A 21,850-nucleotide genomic window follows, 5' to 3' on the forward strand; every position below is an offset into this window, starting at 1 on the left:
TGGTTTAATCGAACTTGTAGGGTCAGTAAAAAAAAAACACACACAAACACACACTCATATTAATATATAATATATACACACGTATATTATATATATTAAATATAAAAAAATTGTTATGTTAGATGCTATGTTAGAATCTTTGAATGAGAGTTTTGAAATGATTCATTGAATGAACTGATTCACAAAAATGAACCAAATTAATAAATAAAGAGACTATTTATGTCTTAACTCTCTCAAAATCATGTCTAATTTAAGGAAACTTACTAAATAAATAAAAAACATTAATATATAATATTCTCAATGTGGTAAAATTTTATAACGCAGACAAAATTATTGTGAATACACTGTGAATATTCCATATATCATCCAACATTAAATGCATCACAGTAAACACTGAAAGTTCTGGCGGATCATGTTAGTTTTATCCTAATTATAGCTCAGATTAAACTGATGGGGAATGAGCTCAGATTTCTGCTCACTAAAGTCAGACTGGTTTCTATCAGACTTTTCTTTGTTGGCATCATGAGTCTTCGGACACACAATAGAGGAAGATTCTGCTTTCATCAATGCGAATTCACACATTTCTCAAAGCCCCTCCTTATCGCCTCACAGTCTGTGCGACGGCTTTCTGTGTGCAAATACACAATCCTCTCTGAACAAACAGCTTCACACATACAGCAATGAACATCTTGTCATTATTATTATGTCACACTGTAAGAAGGACAACATTTGAGTGTGGAATAATGCAAGTAAATGATGCCAATGTGATTCTGAATAGAAAAATCACATTTTCTTGCAGGAGCACTAAGTGTTTTCCACATTTCCTCACGGCTTTATTTGGAAAGAGTTTTTCTCATTAGCGGAATGTTCCGGATGCTGTGCATGAGAATGAGGAGTGTGCTTTACTCAAACGCTTCATTAGCATACACACACTCTCACACATAGCCTACTCACTGGCTTCATTTCACAAATCAAACAGTCATTCTGGAGTGAGATGGGCTATTGTGCTTTCGCTGTCATTAGATTAATTGTTTAATAAGAGAGTAAATCCTCGCCTCGCCGCGTGATCAATATGAGCTTTTTTAATCGGATTTTATTGTTAATGTCGCACGAGTCAGACGAGCTTCAGCATAAATCCTTCCGTTTTATTCAATCGTGAAGGGGTTTGTTCGGCTGTGAGTGATCAGAGGCCATGAACACCTGGGGAATATAGAGGCGATTCACCTCGTTGCACCTCAAATAAAAGAAAATCAGAATTAAGATTATCTCAGAGAAAGCAATTGGGTTTTGCTCGGGTCTCCTGGCTCTCGGGATCCCACATTCGACTCACTCAAAGGAATCAGCTACAGCAACCTGGAATCTGCGCTCATGTCAACAATCAAACATTTCTCATCAGATTCTCCTGAGGAATTCTATTTCTGAATCAGAGTTTTTGAATCGATTCATCCACACGGAGACCTGATTAAAAAAATAATGCAAATTAATCTTTTAATCACGGTTTTGAATTGAAATGGACAGTTTGGACTGATTCACTAAAAGGAATCAAATTGATCAAAAAAATAAAACACTATTAAAATATAATATATATGATCAGATTTGAGAGTATATCAAAAGTCAGAGATCTCAAATATTTCTCATCGGATTCTCCTAAGGTTTATGAATCTAAGTTTCGAATCAATGAATCGACTCACTTCACAGAGACCCAGAGAACGGTTCATTGAAACGGACCGTTTGAACTGATCCACTAAAAGGAATCAAACTGATAAAAAAAATAAGACACTATTAAAATATAATGAACATGATCAGATTTGAGAAGATATCAAAAGTCAGAGATCTCAAATATTTCTCATCGGATTCTCCTAAAGTCTATGAATCAAAGTTTCGAATCAATCAATGAATCGACTCACTTCACGGAGACCTAGAGAACGGTTCATTGAAACGGACCGTTTGAACTGATTCACTAAAATGAAACTAATATACCAAATAATATATATGTAGATCTGGTATCTGTTAATTAGTAGCCTACCTATAAATAAACGACGCAGATCTGAACACATATCAAATGAGAATGAGATCTCACACATTTGATTCTTGAAATATTAAAAGAAACATCTCTTGATAAACTGTATGCAATAACATTTTCATGGTCATCATTTGATGGCATCCGCCAATCTTTTGTGCACATTTTCATTACAAACGCTGTTTGTGAGATGCATTATGACCTCTAAGATAAGATATAATGATTCCACTCCACAGGAAAATATGGTACCATAAACTAGATTTCTCTGGAGGGCATGTATCACATATGAACGGTGCTTTTATTTTCATGTTTATTGCATTTGGGACACAATAATCTGTGTCCCAAAACACATAAGTTACGGCTCCACAGTAGGAGGAAACAACAAAGCGTCGTCTCAGCGAGGGCTCAACTGTCTCTCAGCCTGTCTTCATATTTATAGAACAGGCAAACGGACTTCCAGAATCCACAGGGACTGTCTTTGGAGCGTTCAAAGACGTGCAAATAATTAAATGTGAACATGTCCGGGCCTGATCGCAATAGGCCTACTAAACATGTGCACCAAAGCAGACATTCATCCAAGAGGATATAATGAACGACATGAACATATAAGGACGGGTTATTGGGCAAAGCCATTGCAAAAAGCACATGGTAAAGAAAATACAAAATGTAACTGTCCTGCCTTAAAAAAAGCTGTAACAGTACAGTAAGCAGATATAATAATATCAGAGATATTACAGCAGACATGCACATGAATATATGATAAAGATGGCAGGTAAAGCTTAAAGAGCCAGTCGTGTGTTTGTTTGCTGTAGAATTCACAGAAAGCTTTGAAGAAAAGGTTCTCTAGGGTTCTGTCAGGCACTAGAACCTTATAGGCATTGCATCATGGGATAAAGTCACGCATTTATTTTTTAACAATTTTGATTTATTTAATTTTCTATTTTAATTAATTTGTATGAATAAGCAGCTCGAAACTAGAAATAAATTGAAATAACTCATTAAACATGACAGTATTTTGCAATCATTTTAGACATTTTTCCTTTAGGAATAAAAGGTTCTTTAAAATTGAGTGAAGAATCATAGGGTTCTATATATATATATATCCCATTGAACCTTTTTATTTTTTCTGTGCATGCAGCCTGAACGTTTTTGTGTGTGTGTGTGTGTGTGTGTGTGTGTGTGTGTGTGTGTGTGTGTGTGTGTGTGTGTGATTTGACCTAAAGAAACACTTTTGATAATTTTGGTTAGATTGAGAGCTGCTCGATTCTGGATAAATTGAGAATCATGATTTTTGGTTTTTGTTTCAGACAGAGATCACGATTCTGAACAGACAACTAAACAAAATAACATGTAATTTAGAGGTTCTGACAAAATGTAAACTGCTGCTATTTAAAATGTTTAATTAATCTGAATGAATTAATAAAAAAATATCAGTTTGAATGAATGATTCAATGACTCACTCGTTTCATTACTGGATGAATCAACGCTTTTTTGAATGAATGATTCAATGACAAATACATCTTTAACAATCACTTGTTGCCAGAGGTGTAACAATGTAATCATACAATCCTTATTTGAAGCACCAAGTTACTTTCAAAATGTGCTTTACGCTGTTTTGTTCGCTTCCATAGAAATCAGTGTTTATATGTTTAACTATAAACTTTTAATCCAGTATAAACTGGAGCTAGATTTTCTGTTTAATGACTGTATGCTTGAGGATTCGCCTGTTCCTGTGAGGACGTGTCGACCTGTCAATGTTTTCACAAAATTGCTCTAAATTGCTCAAGTTTTTGAGTGCTTTTGTTTCTAAAACATTCGCCCTTGGGAGTTATTAATTTTTTTAGCTTGTCTTGAATTAGATGCGGTTTGATTTAGCATTTCACTTAAGCACAGAAGCTGCAGCACCGAATACCGTTTTCATCATTACTCTCATAATCCTCAAATATTGAAAGTCTGAAAATGCAATAACATCCAAGGTGATAAATATGCATCAATTGATGAAGAAATTAAATATAAATATATCTGTGAAGACTTTCGATATAACAGCGAATACTGTTGCATTAACCAAAAGAAAACATTTCAAAAGCAAGTGTCGTTTGTCTTCAACTTGCTCTGATGCTTTTAATCTAATCCTAGTTTCAGCCTTTTAAAGCAGATATACAGTGCTATGCATAAGTTTAGACACCCATGCTAAAGTTGACTAAAAAGAGGAATAAAAAAATCATCTTTTGGAAATTGAACTTAATGCCTAAATTTAAAAAATTAGGAAAAATCCAACCTTTAAGGACACCAATTTTCTTTGTGAATGAATAATGTATCGTAAATAAATAAATGTTCTTCCTTAAAATACAGGGTGCATAAGTTTGGACACCCCTATGTTAAATTCCCATAGAGGCAGGCAGATTTTTATTTTTAAGTATTTATTTTTATTTATTTTTTAGGATACTATGCATCCTGATAAAGTTCCCTTGGCCTTTGGAATTAAAATAGCCCCACATCATCACATAGCCTTCACCATACCTAGAGATTGGCATGGGGTACTTTCCATAAGATCATCTCTCAATGCAAATCAAACTAGCTATTAGGCTAACTGAAATAAAACCATGCCAATCTCTAGGTATGGTGAAGGGTGTGTGATGATGTGGGGCTATTTTAATTCCAAAGGCCAAGGGAACTTTATCAGGATGCATAGTATCCTGGATCCATGAAGTAACTGGCCTTTAAAAATAAACATCTGCCTGCCTCTATGGGAATTTAACATATGGGTGTCCAAACTTATGCACCCTGTATTTTAAGGAAGAACATTTATTTATTTACGATACATTATTCATTCACAAAGAAAATTGGTGTCCTTAAAGGTTGGATTTTTCCTAATTTTTTAAATTAAGGCATTAAGTTCAGTTTCCAAAAGATGATTTTTTATTCCTCTTTTTAGTCAACTTTAGTATGGGTGTCTAAACTTATGCATAGCACTGTACATATTTGTCGATGCTTATTTTATTTCAAGTAACAAAAGTTTTTTTTTTAGTTTACTATATTTTAAAGCTTATTTGTAGCTGGATACTGCTGTACAGGTGCTGGTCATAGAATTAGAATATCATCAAAAAGTTGATTTATTTCATAAATTCAACTTAACAGGTGAAACTAATATATAGACTCATTACATGCAAAGTGAGATATTTCAAGCCTTTATTTGTTATAATTTTACAGCTTATGAAACCCACGAAATCAAAATCCCAGAAAATTAGAATACTACATGAAATCACACAGTAATTACACAGTGATACCATGGTCATTGAACCAGGTTTTGGTTCTTTTGGCAGTGTGGGCAGGTGCAAATCCTGCTGGAAAATGAAGTCAGCATCTCTATAAAGCTTGTCTGCTGAAGGAAGCATGAAGTGCTCTGAACATGTCCTGGTAGACGGCTGCGTTGAGTGGACAGCACAGTGGACCAACACCAGCCGATGACCAACACAGACTGGAAACTTCACACTGGACTTCAAGCATCTTGGATTGTGTGCCTCTCCATTCTTCCTCCAGACTCTGGGACCTTGGTTTCCAAATGAGATGCAACATTTGCTCTCATCAGAAAAGAGGACTTTGGTCCACTGTGCTTTATTAAATCCAGAGTCAACGCAGCCGTCTACCAGGACATTTTCAGAGCACTTCATGCTTCCTTCATTTTCCAGCAGGATTTGCACCTGCCCACACTGCCAAAATAACCAAAACCTGGTTCAATGACCATGGTATCACTGTGTAATTACTGTGTGATTTCATATAATATTCAAGTTTTCTGGGATTTTGATTTTGTGGGTTTCATAAGCTGTAAAATTATAACAAATAAAGGCTTGAAATATCTCACTTTGCATGTAATGAGTCTATATAATATATATTAGTTTCACCTGTTAAGTTGAATTCTTGAAATAAATCAACTTTTTGATGATATTCGAATTTTATGACCAGCACCTGTATATTGCAGACCAAATGATTAAATCCACTTAAAATACATATAATTATTTCTTAAACTCAACATCCTCCGAAGGATCCGAATGTGTGGATGAATGAAGCTCATCATAAGGCTCAACTTGTCTCAGCTTAAACCGCATTAAAATAGATCCAATTTGTGGTCCTGTTTTAGACGCGGCGCAATGACAGGCGTCCGTCCGCACTTCAGATGAAAAAGGACAACAGATGTCAGTGTCAGAGATTTCACAGAACCCATGACAAACCGTGTTTCGTCTCCCTTCAAACCTTTTGTTTTCATTTCAATCATCTCAGGTTTGGCCTCTTGTCAGAATTCGGCCCTTGTTTTTTTATTCATGACTCTCTATACTTTGCATCTCAGTGCCAGAGAATTGCCACTAGATGCAAATCTGACACCATGCATGCTTGAAAGAGAAATAAATATTGAACATGTTTTTGTTGATATTGTTGGCTTGTGTGTTGGTTAAATTTTAATGAGATGTACAATCGTTAATACTTCCATGTAAAAAACACATGCACCATTCACAGACAAGCATGCTTTTCCAAAAACCTATTGAGCTGCCGTCCATCTCTTGCATGCCTGTCTATCTTTTAGCACCTTAAAATAACGCCTAAGTAGGCAGCTCACTAAGTTTTTGAGCAGAGGCGAAAGAAATGATACCAGGAACAGTGTGAATGAATCTTTTATTTCATTTTCTCTACATCATGCATTTACAATGTGATGCACCATTGGTCCTCCTCCAGTTGTACGTCGTCAAGGTATGTAGCTTTTTTTGAGCATAAGTCAGTATCATGTATACCAAGCCAAAACATGGTACACAAAGATGAAGAAATTACTTAAAGAAAATAAAAATAAACATAACAGAGGAAGAAACACATGCCTCTAATCTTCTTCCAATAAAAGCCCCTTCACATGATTCACGTCCGATTCCCCGACGCAAGATACATGATCCAGCAGAACATCAGGTGAGTCAAATAAAGTCATTTTATGGCCTCAATGAATGCAGAAAAGCTTTGCAATGTGACACAATCACAGGCGATCAGATTGTATTTGATGTTTAATGTGTGGAGCTTAACGTTGAGTGACAATGCAGAATCAGCTGGACAAGAAAATGTCCTGAAACTTGAGTTTGATGAAGACCAAATCTCACATTTACATTGCGGATGTCAAACTTAACTTGTCGCTGACCTTTCGGAAAGAACAGAGAGTTGGAAATAAAAATCAGAACAGAGAATAATGTGCATCTCGAACATCATCTAGAAAAAATGATGAAATGACATTCAGAGTGAAAGTTAGATAAGTCTTTGATTTCTTTGTCCAATACATCCAAGCAATTGCTAGGACTCCCTGTTCTAAGATCAGATATTTTCATTACTTATTTTCACACTTTTTGCCACTTAGCAGCCTTGTAAAATCGCCCTGGAGGCCAAAGCATTGCACGACGCATTGAAGCCGTGACATGAATCATGTGAAAGGGCCTTAAGAAAACATCACGCATCAGTGCCGCTCTAAAAGACTCGCTAACTTAATTTGTTTTCCCAATACCTTTGTGCAGTAAAGACATACCCCGAGTATGTCCGAACGAAACGCTTCAAAGCAAAGTTATCGTTAGCTGGAAGAATGAGAGACTTATATAGACGAGTATTTCAGGCACTTAGAAAATCTCCCCCCGTGTCCTTGGCTACAGCGTGCTTCACTGTGGAGTCCGCATTGAGAATCAGCTTTCTTTCCCAGCACAATACAGCGTGTAGAACAACTGCAGTTAGACAAGGCAAAAGACTAGATAAGTACATTCAAAAACACGATTCTTTAAAGGGATTTCAGGTACCTTCCTACGCAAACGACCAAGCTCTTTTATCTACAGTGAAGTCGGGTGAGCGTTCTCCTAATGTTCTTCTAAAGGTTCTCCGATGAAACCGATGTTGAAGCCACGACCAAACGTCATTATTATAACGGCACCAACCTTGGAATTTAATTACCGTTTAAAAAGTTTCGTTAAAAAAGAACTTCACTGGATACACAACAAAGAAGTCACAATAAAGAAACGACACTCACAAAACTACCGTAGTATTTCCAGTTTGTGGACATGGTACTAATATATTCTGATTGGCAGTTCCCCAATGATCAATACATTACAGTTTACATTTGGTTCCCCCAATCTTGAATATACATGGTTGCATCCATCATAATACCATTTAACTATGGTATTAACAACTTGTGGACATCATGGAAATACCACAGTATCCTTGGATCAGGTGAATGCAATGATATATGAAAGGCATCTGAAACTTACTATACTACGGCACCACCAGAATCCGTCTTCCTAAGGGCCCTGATTTCCTCCTGTTTTCCATCTCCTCTCTTCTCCTGCCGTCTTTCTGTCCTCTAGCTCTCCCCGGGGCTTTGCTTTGCTGGGCTCAGCAGTCAGCCGTAAGAATGAGGCCAGTAATAGAGTGACAGCTATAATTTTCTGCTCACGACCAGCCAGAATTACTGTACACACACACACACACACAATAATGAGTGCTGGTGGCTGTGCCGCAACAGCGCCGGGGGAGGCCGACGTCCCTATATACTTCCAGGACACCAGAAGTCGAGTCAGAGTTTGGTTTCAGGGATGGGACCTGACGTTTATACGAAAACAAACTGGCCATCTCATGTCACACGAGGACTCACATGGGGCTCGGGAGCCTCTTTTTACGCACGGTGAGTTACGACATCGACAAAGAGTCTCACAAGTAAAGTTACCGACAAAAGACTCGAATGGAGGTATCGACTACTTTTGCGAGAATCACGTGACAAGCACCACACCAGCACTGCCGTGCTCTACGACTCACGATTTAATGTGGACGAGTTTTAACGCAACAAACAAAAAGACAAGCTAAAAATGCAGAGGAACACAATAATAGTTTCAGAACTTTGGAAGAAATGTCCCGCATCGAGCCCGAGGTTCACTAATAAAGGGCATGCCACACCGTTTTTTTAAAGGTTTTAAAATGACTCGCGATTGTCTTATAAAACTAGGTAGCATCAAAACATCGTAGGGTTTTTACAAATCATTGGAGTCTATCAACATTTGCACCTGAGATTTGAGTTCTCAAAATACCTGTACTGATCATTATCGCCTCTCAGCGATCGACGATCTGTTCCAACTGACTAGTTAAAATAGAAAATGACTCGTGTCAATGTGCCTGAAGACAAGTTCTCGCTCTAAAAGGTGGGACTGGACCACATTTAAAGGACGACTTTACGATTGTTTTAATGCCACCTTGACGTCGCTTTTAAAAGACTCTCTCTCTCTCTCTTTGTCTCTCTCGTAAGGACACAGAGTTGGAAGTTATTACAAATTATTCTAAATACATACTCAGAAACAGGAAAGCACATTCGAAAAAGAGAAGACAGGTGTAGTACGCTAGACGACATTTACGATTCGCGTCACAATAATCAACATCCTGGTTTAAGGGCCGTTCACACGAAGAGCGATAACTGTGTTAGCGTGCACACCAACGCTTGATGACATTCTGTTTATTATAAGCACGCACTGCAGTTTTGTCGTCTGTCACTTTAAATGCTCAAGCTCTGGATTCTGATTGGCTGTCAATGTTTTTATCCATCATCAGCTGGAAAAAAAAAAATTCTGCAAGTGATTCCAACGATTCCAATTCCAATTAGGGATGCACCGATATTGCCCAAAACCGATAACCGATAATTCATTATATTTGAAAGCCGATAACCGATATATTGGCCGATAAATCTAAATCCATATTTTGATATAGTTTTTGAGAGCCTGATTAAAAAAACAAAAAAGTCTCAACATTAAAATCCATGTCCCAAACACACAATTATAATGTTCTCATGTTCTATGTAGCCGATATGACACACTTGCGCTTCACCATATTTTCCTTTTTTTGAAGCGTTTTCCAATCATATTTCAAGCAATTTAAAACCATCATGTTGAACAGTGCGCATCTGAACTGTCTCAGCTGAAGGAAATAATCCATTAACGATAGCATTAAAAATGAGCATTTATCGGCCGATACCGATATGTTGGCCGATATATATCGTGCATCCCTAAACGATATCTTTCTTCTGTGTTGTTATCGTTATAGCCGTGGTGTGGATTTCACTATTCTCACAGAATCAGAAAAGATTATTAAAGCTTTATCGTCCTTGGTGTGAACGGGCCTTTAGTCTCTGGTATCGCGCAATCTTTGCGCCATCACACGACCGTGCTGATGTCCTCCGGTTCGTCCGGTTTCTTGGGCTTGCTGGGAAGCGATTTTAAGTACTCGAGGTGTCGTCTGGCGTCTTCTTGGTTCTGCCGTACATAGTACACAACGTAAGAGATAACCATTGCAAACCAGCCAAACATGGTCACCAACATGGCGTAGTCGGTGGTCCGCTTGGCTAGGTTGCACAAGTCCGCGTCCACGGCCAGGAACGGCTGGCCCTCCTGGTCTCTCAGCTCCGAACTACGGCACAGCACGTGCGTGGCGGCCTCGTGGTTGTGTGCCATACCGCCCAACGCTTGCTGTAAGGCGCAGTCGCAATGCCAAGGGTTGTTGTCCACCACCACTCGCGCCTTCAACCGCGCGAACGCTTCCTTGTGCACGCTAGTGATGCGGTTATGAGACAAGTCCAGCACTTCAAGAGATCCCTCTAACCCAACGAACGCCCCCTCGCCGAGGGTTTCCACGGCATTGTGAGATAGATTGAGCCTCCGGAGCATCCTCAAACCGTGAAATATGCGATCGGGCACCAGAGATATGTGGTTTCTGTCTAGTTGCAGGAGCTGGGTTTCCGGCGGGACGTCGGGCGGGATCTCCTTCAAGCGTGAAAGACTACAGGTGACGTTGAGGCCGTGTGGAGGGCTTTCGGACCGCTGGCAGGTGCAACCCTTGGGACAGGTGCTGGCAGACGGGAAGCACAGGACCATGAGCACCAGGCTTTGCAGGAGCAGACACATGGGGATGGAGCGCGAAAGCCACAGGTCCAACGGCGTCATGCTGACAGGCAGTCAACATACTCGACGCCAGGGCCGTTCACGGGAGCCCCATAGCGGGACCGCGTCGTCACCAAGATCCGTGGGTCTCGTCAACTCTCATCGTCTGTTTGAGCCTGCGGAAGGGAGAAGACACAGTGAAGGAGACCAGATAATTTATGGGTCGGAATGACACCTTTCTCCATTACTCAGTACATACAGAACCTCTCTGTCTGAGAGGCCTGTCAGAAAAACTCACAGCAGTGCAACACTAAGTGATATGAGGCTAACTAAAGAAAGACTGCGATATCTGCCGATTAATCAGTTGATATCTGAACATTCTTAGATTATCAATTCACAGAAGTGGTATTTTGTTCATTTAACTGTTCCGAAATGTAAAATTCAGTCTCTTCTGCTCACAAAGGATGCATTTATTTGAAAAATACAAAGTATTTTATACAAGAAAGTATTTTATATAAGAAAAATACAGTAAAAACAGTAATATTGTGAAATATTATTACAATTTAAAATGGTTTTCTATTTGAATGTATTTTAATGTGTAATTTATTTCTGTGATTGCATTTTCTGCAGCAATTATCCAGTCTTCAGTGTCATAATGATCCTTCAAAAAGCAACATTTTTGTCCACACACACACACACACACACACACACACACACACACACACACACACACACACACACACACACACATTTCTCTTTCTCTCCACACACATACACTGTATCAACATTATATTTGCCACCTTGCTCTATAAATATCGGGCATTGAAAAAGCCTGTATTGTTGGATCCCTAGTGTTTACAGTAATTGTTTAATTCAAATTGATGTTATTTAATGTATGATGCATAAGCAGGCAGAATGAATGCAGGGGGCCTTATTATTGTGGACAGTGGGCAATTTTATTATTATACAGTGGGCAAAATCTTTTGTGCATAAATGAGTAAATGTTTGCATACAGAAATCATGATTAATCACTTAAAACTTTGTACATCGAACTTAAATCTGAAACTACATGAATGCAAAAATAAGATTCATAGTCACAGACAGTTTTCTAGTTGCATTTAGTGTAAACTTATCTGTTCAATTTATTGTGTCACTCCTTTGTTGTTGTGCCCAATAAATACTGCTTTGATTGTACAAATAAATGATCATTTGCTATATATATATATATATATATATATATATATAAACATTCCCCTCCTTAAATAGCTTCAGTGCAGTTAGCTAAGGGATAAAACAGCAAATCAGTCATTATCACAATATAGGGTTTATTAATTAAACAAAATATTTTACTGCTCAATAGACCAATTAGCTTGACTGCAGTTTTAACTCATTTACAGTGGTGCTTGAAAGTTTGTGAATTTCTGCATAAATATGACCTAAATCATATAACAAAATAATATATGGTCATTTATTTATTCAGGAAAATTATCCAATGTTACATATCTGTGAGTGGCAAAAGTACGTGAAGCTTGATTAGCAGTTCATTTGAAGGCAAAATTAGGCTATTCTTAGATGTTTTCAGTCAATGTGTTGACAATCCTGTGTCAGCGTCTATTTAAAGAACAGGGATCAACTTCACAACACGTGTTTGTGGAAGTGTATCATGGCACGGACAAAGGAGGTTTTTGAGGACCTTGTTGTTGCTCATCAGACTAGAAAAGTTTAGAAAACTATAATTATAACTATTCTAAAGAGTTTTGACTCCACGGGCCCTATTTTAACAATCTGAAATGCAAGTATCAAACGCGAAAATCTTGGACGCAAATCTAAAATGGGTTGGTCTGAAGTAGCTTCATTACTCATAGGTGTGGTTTGGGCGTAACGTGAATAAACCAATCAGAGCGTCATCTCACATTCCCTTTAAGAGCAGGCGCGCTTGTTCCATGGCGGATTGCTATTATAACGGCGGATTTGCCAGGCGCACGCCAGGAGCGGTTCACAGCTGAGGAGACCGACGTTCTCGTCAGGGCCGTAAAACACAGAGAAGTGACATTGGGGATGGAGAAACCCACCCAAACTAGCTTCGGTTAAACAGGCGTATAATAATTTGGGTAAATGTGTAAGCTAGATTTATGCCTATTTTTTCACATCTTCATGGACACCACAATGATTTCCCTCGTGTGGTAATATTTTTCCTTGTAATTATGTATGGTTTGCAAAAATAAAATGGCAACTGCTGCGTCTGTGTGTAGATGAGAGAAGCAAAGTGTATGTGCGTTGTGCACACGCTACATTATGGCCAAGCATGCGCCCTTAAAATAGCATCTGAATAACGCACCACTGACTTTAGACGAGGTTTCTCCTGGTCAGTGGCGGAATTGTTTTCTGAAACTGCAAAATAGCACCAGGGAACGTTTGCGCCGGAACACGCCTCCTCTTTTCGCTTAACCGCCCCCGGGAGCGCAAGTTCATTCCCTAATTTACCGACGTGCGTCTGTGGAGGGAATAGTCCGCTGTGCGTCGGGTGCAAAATAGGAATGATACATGCGTCGGTGTACAAAGTCAGTTGCGCTGGGTGCAAGATAGGGCCCCAGTCAGACAGATTGAGCACAAATAGAGGAAATTTAAGACAACTGCTACCCTCCCCATGAGTGGTCGATCAACTAAAATCACTCCAAAAGCAAGATGTGTAATAGTCCACGAGGTCACAAAGGATCCCAGGGTAACTTCTAAACTAAAGGCCTCTCTCACGTTGGCTGACGTTAAAGGGGTGGTTCGGGATTTTTGACATCGGACCTCATTTTTAAGTCAGCCTGGTTGTTATTCATCAGTGGAGACATTTTTTTTTTTTTAATTATCCAGTCCTTATATTTGGATAGTTAGCCGATGCTAGGCTAGCGCGAGTCAATGGTATATGTTAGCCAGCCATTAAAAAACGTTTTACCCACTCCACAGTGCACCAAACGCAAATCAATTAACACTAGACTATCGATGCAAATGTCCGTTGAGAGAATAATGTTAGAAATCAAACTTACCTTTCATCTCAATGATCCCAAAGGAACTAGTTTCTCAACAGCTGAGGAATTTTACTTTGCTCCGGTTAGTAATGCGGCAAAAAGTAAACACAGGTAAATACACTTGCGTCGTGTGTGTACCGGCTCACTCGGTTGCCTAGGTAATCAATATCACTCCGCTGCTGCTGTAGACAAGGCTTATGATTACAGGGAACAAATTATAACTAATGCAATGTGATGAAAGGTAAGTTTGATTTCTAACATTATTCTCTCAACGGACATATACATCGATAGTCTAGTGTTATAATTGATTTGCGTTTGGTGCACTGTGGAGTGGGTAAAACGGTTTTTAATGGCTGGCTAACATATACCATTGACTCGCACTAGCCTAGCATCGGCTAACTATCCAAATATAAGGACTGGATAATTAAAAAAAAAAAATGTCTCCACTGATGAATAACAACCAGGCTGACTTAAAAATGAGGTCCGATGTCAAAAATCCCGAACCACCCCTTTAATGTTCATAGAAGAACACTGCACAACCACACTGTGCACGGAGAAAGCAACTTCTCTCCAAAAAGAACATTGCTGTCCGTCTGCAGTTTGCTAAAAAGATCATGTGGACAAGCCAGAGGGCTATTGGTAAAAATGTTTTGTGGACGGATGAGACAAAAATAGGACTTTTTGGTTTAAATGAGAAGTGTTATGCTCGGAGAAAGAAAAACCCTGCATTCCAGCATAATAACCTGATCCCCTCTGAGAAACATGCTGGTGCTGATATTATGGTTTGGGTTTTGATGGAACAATGAATTCTGATTTATACCAGTGAACTCTAAAGGAAAATGTCAGGACATCTGTCTGTGAACTGAAGCTCAAGAGAAAGTGGCTCATGCAGAAAGACAATGACTGGATCATTTTTCTCAATAAATAATTGACAATTTGACAAAGTATATATTTGGTCCTCATTTGGGTTGGGTTCTCTTTGGCTCCGTTCACACTGCGAGCCTACATGTTTACATTTCATAGTTGTATCTCTTAACATTAGTTAATGCACTATGATTAAGGTATAATTAATATATTCATATTTTTTGTATTTTAAAAGTACAGTACATTTTCATTGTTCAGTACTATTTCAAAATGTTTTTTTAAATAAACTTAAGCACTATTTTATGTTTGTTTCCATTCAGTATCCATTTTTTAAAAAACTATTGGTTGATCAATCGGTTATCGGCGTGGGCTAACCTAGTTATCGTTATCGGAAAAATCCACTATTGGTCGAAGTCTAGTTTAGACGTAATAGTCGCATTGCAAAACATCAGACCTGTATCAGATTTAGTACCACATATGGAAGTGGCACAAATCAGAATAGAAAATATCAGATTACATGTGGTTTGTTCACACTCTCATGAGAAAAACAGATCTGAGTCACATATGTGACGCTGGATCACAAAACCAGTGACGAGTCGCAGGGGTATATTTGTGGCAATAGCCAACAATACATTGTTTGGGTCAAAATTATAGATTTTTCTTTTATGCCAAAAATCATTAGGATATTAAGTAAAGATCATGTTCCTTGAAGATATTCTGTAAATTTCTTACTGTAAATATATAAAACATTTACTATTGTGAGTGAATGCAGCACAATCGCCAACATAAATGGACAACTTTAAAGGAGATTTTCTCAATGTTTCGATTTCAGGATTTCAATAGTCGTATCTCGGACAAATATTGTCCTATCCTAACAAACCATACATCAATGGAAAGCTTCTTTATTCAGTGCAATGTATAAATCTCAATTTCAAAAAATTGATGTGACTGCTTTTGTGGTCCAGGGTCACATATAAGCAAACAAAATCTGATTTAGGCAGATCTGAACGTAACATTTGTCTACTTTTAGGACTTTGGTGAACATCTGATGATGTTTTGGGTTATATTTATGCAGAAATATAGAAAAATCGAAAGGGTTCACAAACATCCAAGCACCACTGTAAACTACAACGACTCAAAGCAGCTTCACCAACACTGCAAACACAGTTAAGGTCCCCTAACACACTGTGAACCGGTTGTCTTTCAGGAGGGGAGGGAGAACTATAATTAACACACATTAACACAGAGCACATGCCACATACTGTACATACGTGACGCCAAGCCTGGACTGATGTAAACAACAGAAGTGAAAAGCTGAGAGATAATAGCAGCTGGAAGTGTCACCTGCACATTTCTGAGTGCGCTACATTTAACAGCGGACTGAATTAGCTGAACTCATTTACAGAGGCATGCACATCTGGACCTTTTGTAAGTAAATAAATCAATAGTGATGTAAAAATAAGTATCCCAGGAGTCCTGACATGCCATGCTCCGTGAGTGTGTGTGTTGCCGGAGGCTCTTGGGAGCCAGTGTGTGGACTGACTCAATGAATCCCAGGCCTGTCCGGCTGATGTAATGCGTGTGTGCGTCTGCCACATGGGATCTATGATGGAAGATCTCAGGCGTTTGGGTGCAAACTATTACAACTCTGACAGGCCATTACAGAAAACGAGAAAAAAAAACCCAACAACGTGTCATTCATATGCTGTCAACAGCAAACTACTTATGTTGAAATTCGGGTGAGACGAATTCTAGATGAATCATAAATAAAAATACATGATATTATTGCATGGCTCTCTGGAATGATTCTGATTGGTCAGTCGTGACATTCAGAAGTCAAATGTTCCTGGAAAATGACTGTTGCCCATGGCAACAATGTTTAAATGACTACTCATCCAGGAAACTGCATGTTTCAATAAAGCTGTGCTTGTGTATTAAGTAGTAAGCTCAGCTAATGTAATATAATATAATATAAAATATCACCTCTGATAACTGATCACTCTAAATTGTAATGCGGACTCATGCATTTTCTGTGAAGCAGCTTTGAAACGATGTATTGTGAAAAGCGCTATACAAGTAAATGTGAATATAATATAATATAATGTCACACGTTGTGGGTTTATTCTTCCATAATTACATGCTGACTTATAAAACATCTGGGCTCTCTATCTCCATTTGTTGTTTAAACATTAGAGATGCACGATATATCGGCCACCATATCGGTATCGGACGATATATGTTCATTTTTAACGTTATCGGCCCAATAAGAAAATTTGTCAGATATATTAAAGCCGATAATTAATGGATTATTTCCTTCAGCTGAGACACTTCAGATGCGCACTGTTCGAAATGATGGTTTTGAATTGCTTGAAATATGATTGGAATCAGTTCATAAAAAGAAACTATGGTTCAGTGCAGCGCAAGTGTGTCATATCGGCTACATAGAATTATAATGAGAATATTATATATTGTGTATTTGGGACAAAACATTTAATGGTAAGACACTCAAAAATTAAATCAGCTCTCAAAAATGATATTAAAATTTGGATTTATATTTATCGGCCAATATATCGGTTATCGGTTATAATATCGGTAAACTGCAGTTACTTATGGAGGAACATTTTTATTTTGACATGACTCTTCAGGATGGATAAATCTGATAGATTGAGGTTTATGGCCTGTGATCACCATATAAGAAAGTTACAAGACCTTAAACCAAGCTAGACCTTATGTAATTACTTATTTTTGTTTATGAATATGAAAAAATAATAATAATAATAATTGAAAAAAAAAGCTGTATCTTAAATGCTAGTTGTGGAATATCAAATATATTTTACAGTTATGGTAAAGGTAGCCTAGTTGATTCACACTTTTTACTACTAAAATATAGTTTTATTTAAATAAAATATATTAAAATATGAATATATTAAAATAGCATATAATGACTCTTGCATTGTCAGCACAAGATCTTGACCAAAAATAGATGCACCTCTTGATGGAAATATAACATCACCACAATCTTGTATTGATTGCGTCAATCAAGTCTCCTCCAGAACATCTCAAACACTTAAGATCTTTAAGATCTGGACTCATGTGTGGAAATGATTCTTCATTAGGGCTGTCAATCTTCCTCTATAATACTATTCGAATTCCATTCCTTATTTTATTTAATATTCGAATAGTATTCGAATATTAAATGCTCAAATTCATCCTATTATTAATATTTACGACATTACACAGTCTTATGGATCGCCAATGCGTGATGTTGATCGGTCTCATATCTTCACAGATAAACCGTCAGTTTGTCTGTTATCGCCTTTTGGCGGACAGCAGTTGAGCCCCGTGATGAGGAGAGAGGCAGAACATGCTAAGTAATTCTTGCCTGTTTTAGCGGCGGTTCCTCGGACAGATCGCCTAGCTTGTCAGGCTGTAAGTTGTCATAAAAAAGTAACGTATATTTTTCTCTCCGTTTTGGCCTTCCGTCCACAATGAGACGGCGTTTTTAACGCACTCCAAAGTGGATACATTTGAAAACGCCGTTTTCACGTGGTAGTGTGGACTGTGAATCAAATTGTTGATCTCCGTTACCGTGGAGACATTCCTCTCCGCGATTTTTGACAGTTGTTATGATGATACAGCGTGGATAACGTGCACAATTGTGTTACGATTCAAAAACTTTATTGTTTATCAGACGAAACAAAAGCATTTAATTTTCACATGCGTGTGCCAAGGCGGCGAGAAAGGCAAGATTGCATTTTTTTATATACATAAAAAGCAATATTCGAATAGGAACTTCAGCATTCGAATAGTATTGATTTTTTTAATATTCGAATTATATTCGAATTTCGGAATTCGTTCCAACAGCCCTATTCTTCATGTTCCTCACAATCATTCTTTCACAATCTGAGTCTGATGAATCTTCACTGTCCTCCTGGAATATGGCCATGATGTGTTTCCTACATGTTTCAGAAATGAAAAGCTACACACTCCCTCAGTTAGTGTTAGAAAAACTGTTACCAAACATATAACATGATAGAAACATAATAATCACTGCAATAATGACTCTTAAACATTTGCCTTTTTAAATCCAAACTTTTTTTATGACTGGGCAGTGTATATTACAGTATGATTATATTAAAATTGCATATAATGTTAAATTACCAAAAATAAATATCATTTCAAATAATATAGCTAATACATATATAGTTATGGTAAAGGAAATTCATACTTTTTTTTACACCTAAATATAGTTATATTAAAAATCTATGAAAATATAAAAAATTAAAAATAAAATTACATATATTTTTAAATTACAAAAAATATTCAGATAATTTACAATATATGTATTATATTATTAAATAGAATTTAAAATATAGTTGTTTCACTGTTAGGTAAGTTACAGCACACCAATTATTAGGTTTTACTGTAGCATTGTTATATATTTTCCCGTTAAAATGACCAATAGTAAAGGGGCGGGCGGGTGAGAAGACTATTTCACAATATTATCCAGCTATGACATTTCAAGTCAAATAAAAAAACAATGAAACATGCATTGATGAAACATTCAATAACATGCATTTAGAAAATAGATAGGTTGATTTTTTATTTCATGCTGACTTTAAACATTTAATAATTGATGCATTCTCTTAAAACAAGCTTTAATATTTCATGCAATTTGCTTCTAGGGTACATCTATTTTCTTCTAATGATGTTTAGATATTTTACTACATGGTTAATAAGAAGAAATGATATTGCTGTTGGCATCACCAGAATGAGTACAGACCCTGCTCATCATGAATGGAAGAGTCATAATTAGACTGACATCCGGTTTTAATATTAAAACACATTGATGCAGATTATTATCAGGCAGAGCTTGGCTCTACGTCACAGGCTCACAGCTCAAATTAAAGTAAAACAGATTGTGAAGCTTTTACCATCATTACCATTGCCATCATCATAACACATTAAAGTTCATAATGTGAAGATTATGGAGCTGGGGGAAAGAAATCCTAATATGCACTTGCCATCATTCATTTATTCAATAAAGCTTTGAATATGTGCAAAAATAACGTTTGGTTATCGTGGCTGATATTTTATACTTTAGTAATTGACTTAGAAGTCTGATGGACAAATTGTATGGATATTTCTATTGATGCATTTTATGCATGCAAGCATTTTCCTCCTCACTGGGTTTGACAGAAGCATTAAAATAAGGAGATCTTGCAGCACAGAGGGTAAAATATGTGTTTTAAAAGCATCATATGAGATCATTTTTGCTCAGAATAAACAGCAGATCTTGAATCTGGCTTTCGTGTCAAATGTGATAATAATCCAATCAGATATGAGCAGAAGCAGAGCTTTGATCCAATGCATTTTCCCTGAATTAATCCTGAAATCTGACCCTTCCGGTGCGATCAAAGGGAACATCACCTTCTTCTAGCAATTTCACGAGCAGAGACAGCATCAGAAGCACTCGAAGGCAGGTCTAAACCAGAAAGCTAAGCGCTGAAAATAACTTTTCTCGACTTGTAAAGCAGTGAAGAGTGATCTCACAGATTACAGCCGAGGCTCTCACTCTCCACACCCTAATCAATGTGAAGCATGACTGCATTCATTAAACATGATTATTAGTCCCATTATGAGAGATGAAGCAATAACTGCAAATAAGTTGCTCATGCCTGGCTGGCTTAAATAAATCAGAAATGTCAGTTGCGCCGCAAATGAAAACTGCAATCAATGATCTGTCAATTGCTATTGAAAAGGCGCATATCTTCTGAAGCGCCTGCAATAATTCACTCACAAACAAACACCAGCTGACGCATGTGGGATACAATTCGCTTATTTTATATCAAACACACGCGTGTTGGCCTATTCTCAGCATGCAAAATGCATATGTGACACAGATGAATGCGTGTCAGTCTCTCTCAATCATGTGTGTTTATGTGTGGCTGAGCAACAGGCGACATGCGTTTGTCTCTTACCTGCGACAGAAACACTCATCGATCGCCGCATCCGTGACTCTCACATCCTCGGGGAATCATTCAACATATATGATGTGACGCTCTCGGTTGTTATTTCATGTGAGCTCGCGCATATTTGGAGATTGTTGTCTGATGTTAGTGGCAAGAACCACGGGAGTAACTGGGAGGGGTTCGATCGCTCCGTGGTAGTGGAGTCCGAATCGCGAGCGAAATTGGTTCTTTTGAGCCGATTCTTTTTTAGTGATTCAGCCGAGCCGATTATACTGTGCTGTGCCTGTGGGGAAAACAAAATTGCTTTAATAATAATATTAGGAACAATGCTTCTGAACCCTTACAACAATCCGCATGATCTAAATCCTAAACCATGTTTTGGACCATGCATGGTGACAAGCTGGTGAAACACCTGTTTGCACAAGTTTGAAGGGACAGCTAGTTCACCCAAAAATGAAAATGTTGTCCTCATTTAGGCTACTCACCCTCAAGTTTTTCCTAACCTGTATGAATTTCTTTCTTCTGTTGAACTGACACAAAATATGTTATTTCAATAATAGGGTCCAATCAACTGTTTGGCAACACATTCCTTCATACAGGTTTTGAGAAACTTGAGCGTGAGTAAATGATGACAGAATTTTCATTTTTTGGTGAACTATCCCTTTAAGATGAATTTCCGAATCACCAATTTAAGAAGGATTTTCCCTTTTTTTGTTCATGTTTTAGACACGTAACGGTACAGAAATGACCCAATATGTACCCTAACTGAAATCTCCTCGCTAAATGACAAGAAAAATCAAAGGTAGCCTGCAACGGACTTCTATAGGATCCCCTTGAGTGATCAAAACAATCTGAGAATGGAGGTTCATTGAAACGAGTCATCATCTGAGCGAACCGATTCGATAAAATGAATCGTACTTCCCAGACTACTGATTCTCTCGGTAGCGCGCGCTTAGTTTGTGTACGTGTGTATCTGTCTGTGTGCCCTGTTTTTTTAATTTTCGGCTGTAATCAGTCAAAATGAGCCCTTCTGAAGGATCCCACGTCGAT

At 37.8% G+C, this 21,850-nt stretch overlaps 1 protein-coding gene across 1 annotated transcript; it reads right to left on the minus strand.

The window, feature by feature from the left end:
- Positions 1-6,675: 6,675 nt before the first annotated feature.
- Positions 6,676-20,967, minus strand: lrrc3b (leucine rich repeat containing 3B). Its single transcript, XM_084423871.1, has 2 exons — positions 20,810-20,967; positions 6,676-11,123 (listed from the first exon to the last, which is right to left on the minus strand). The coding sequence occupies exon 2, from the start codon at positions 11,008-11,010 to the stop codon at positions 10,225-10,227; it is 786 nt and encodes a 261-aa protein (XP_084279997.1). The 5' UTR covers positions 11,011-11,123; positions 20,810-20,967; the 3' UTR covers positions 6,676-10,224.
- Between the last annotated feature and the right edge of the window lie 883 nt (positions 20,968-21,850).

This window comes from Rutilus rutilus, assembly GCF_951802725.1.
Source record: "Rutilus rutilus genome assembly, chromosome: 11".
In the NCBI taxonomy this organism is placed as follows: domain Eukaryota; kingdom Metazoa; phylum Chordata; class Actinopteri; order Cypriniformes; family Leuciscidae; genus Rutilus; species Rutilus rutilus.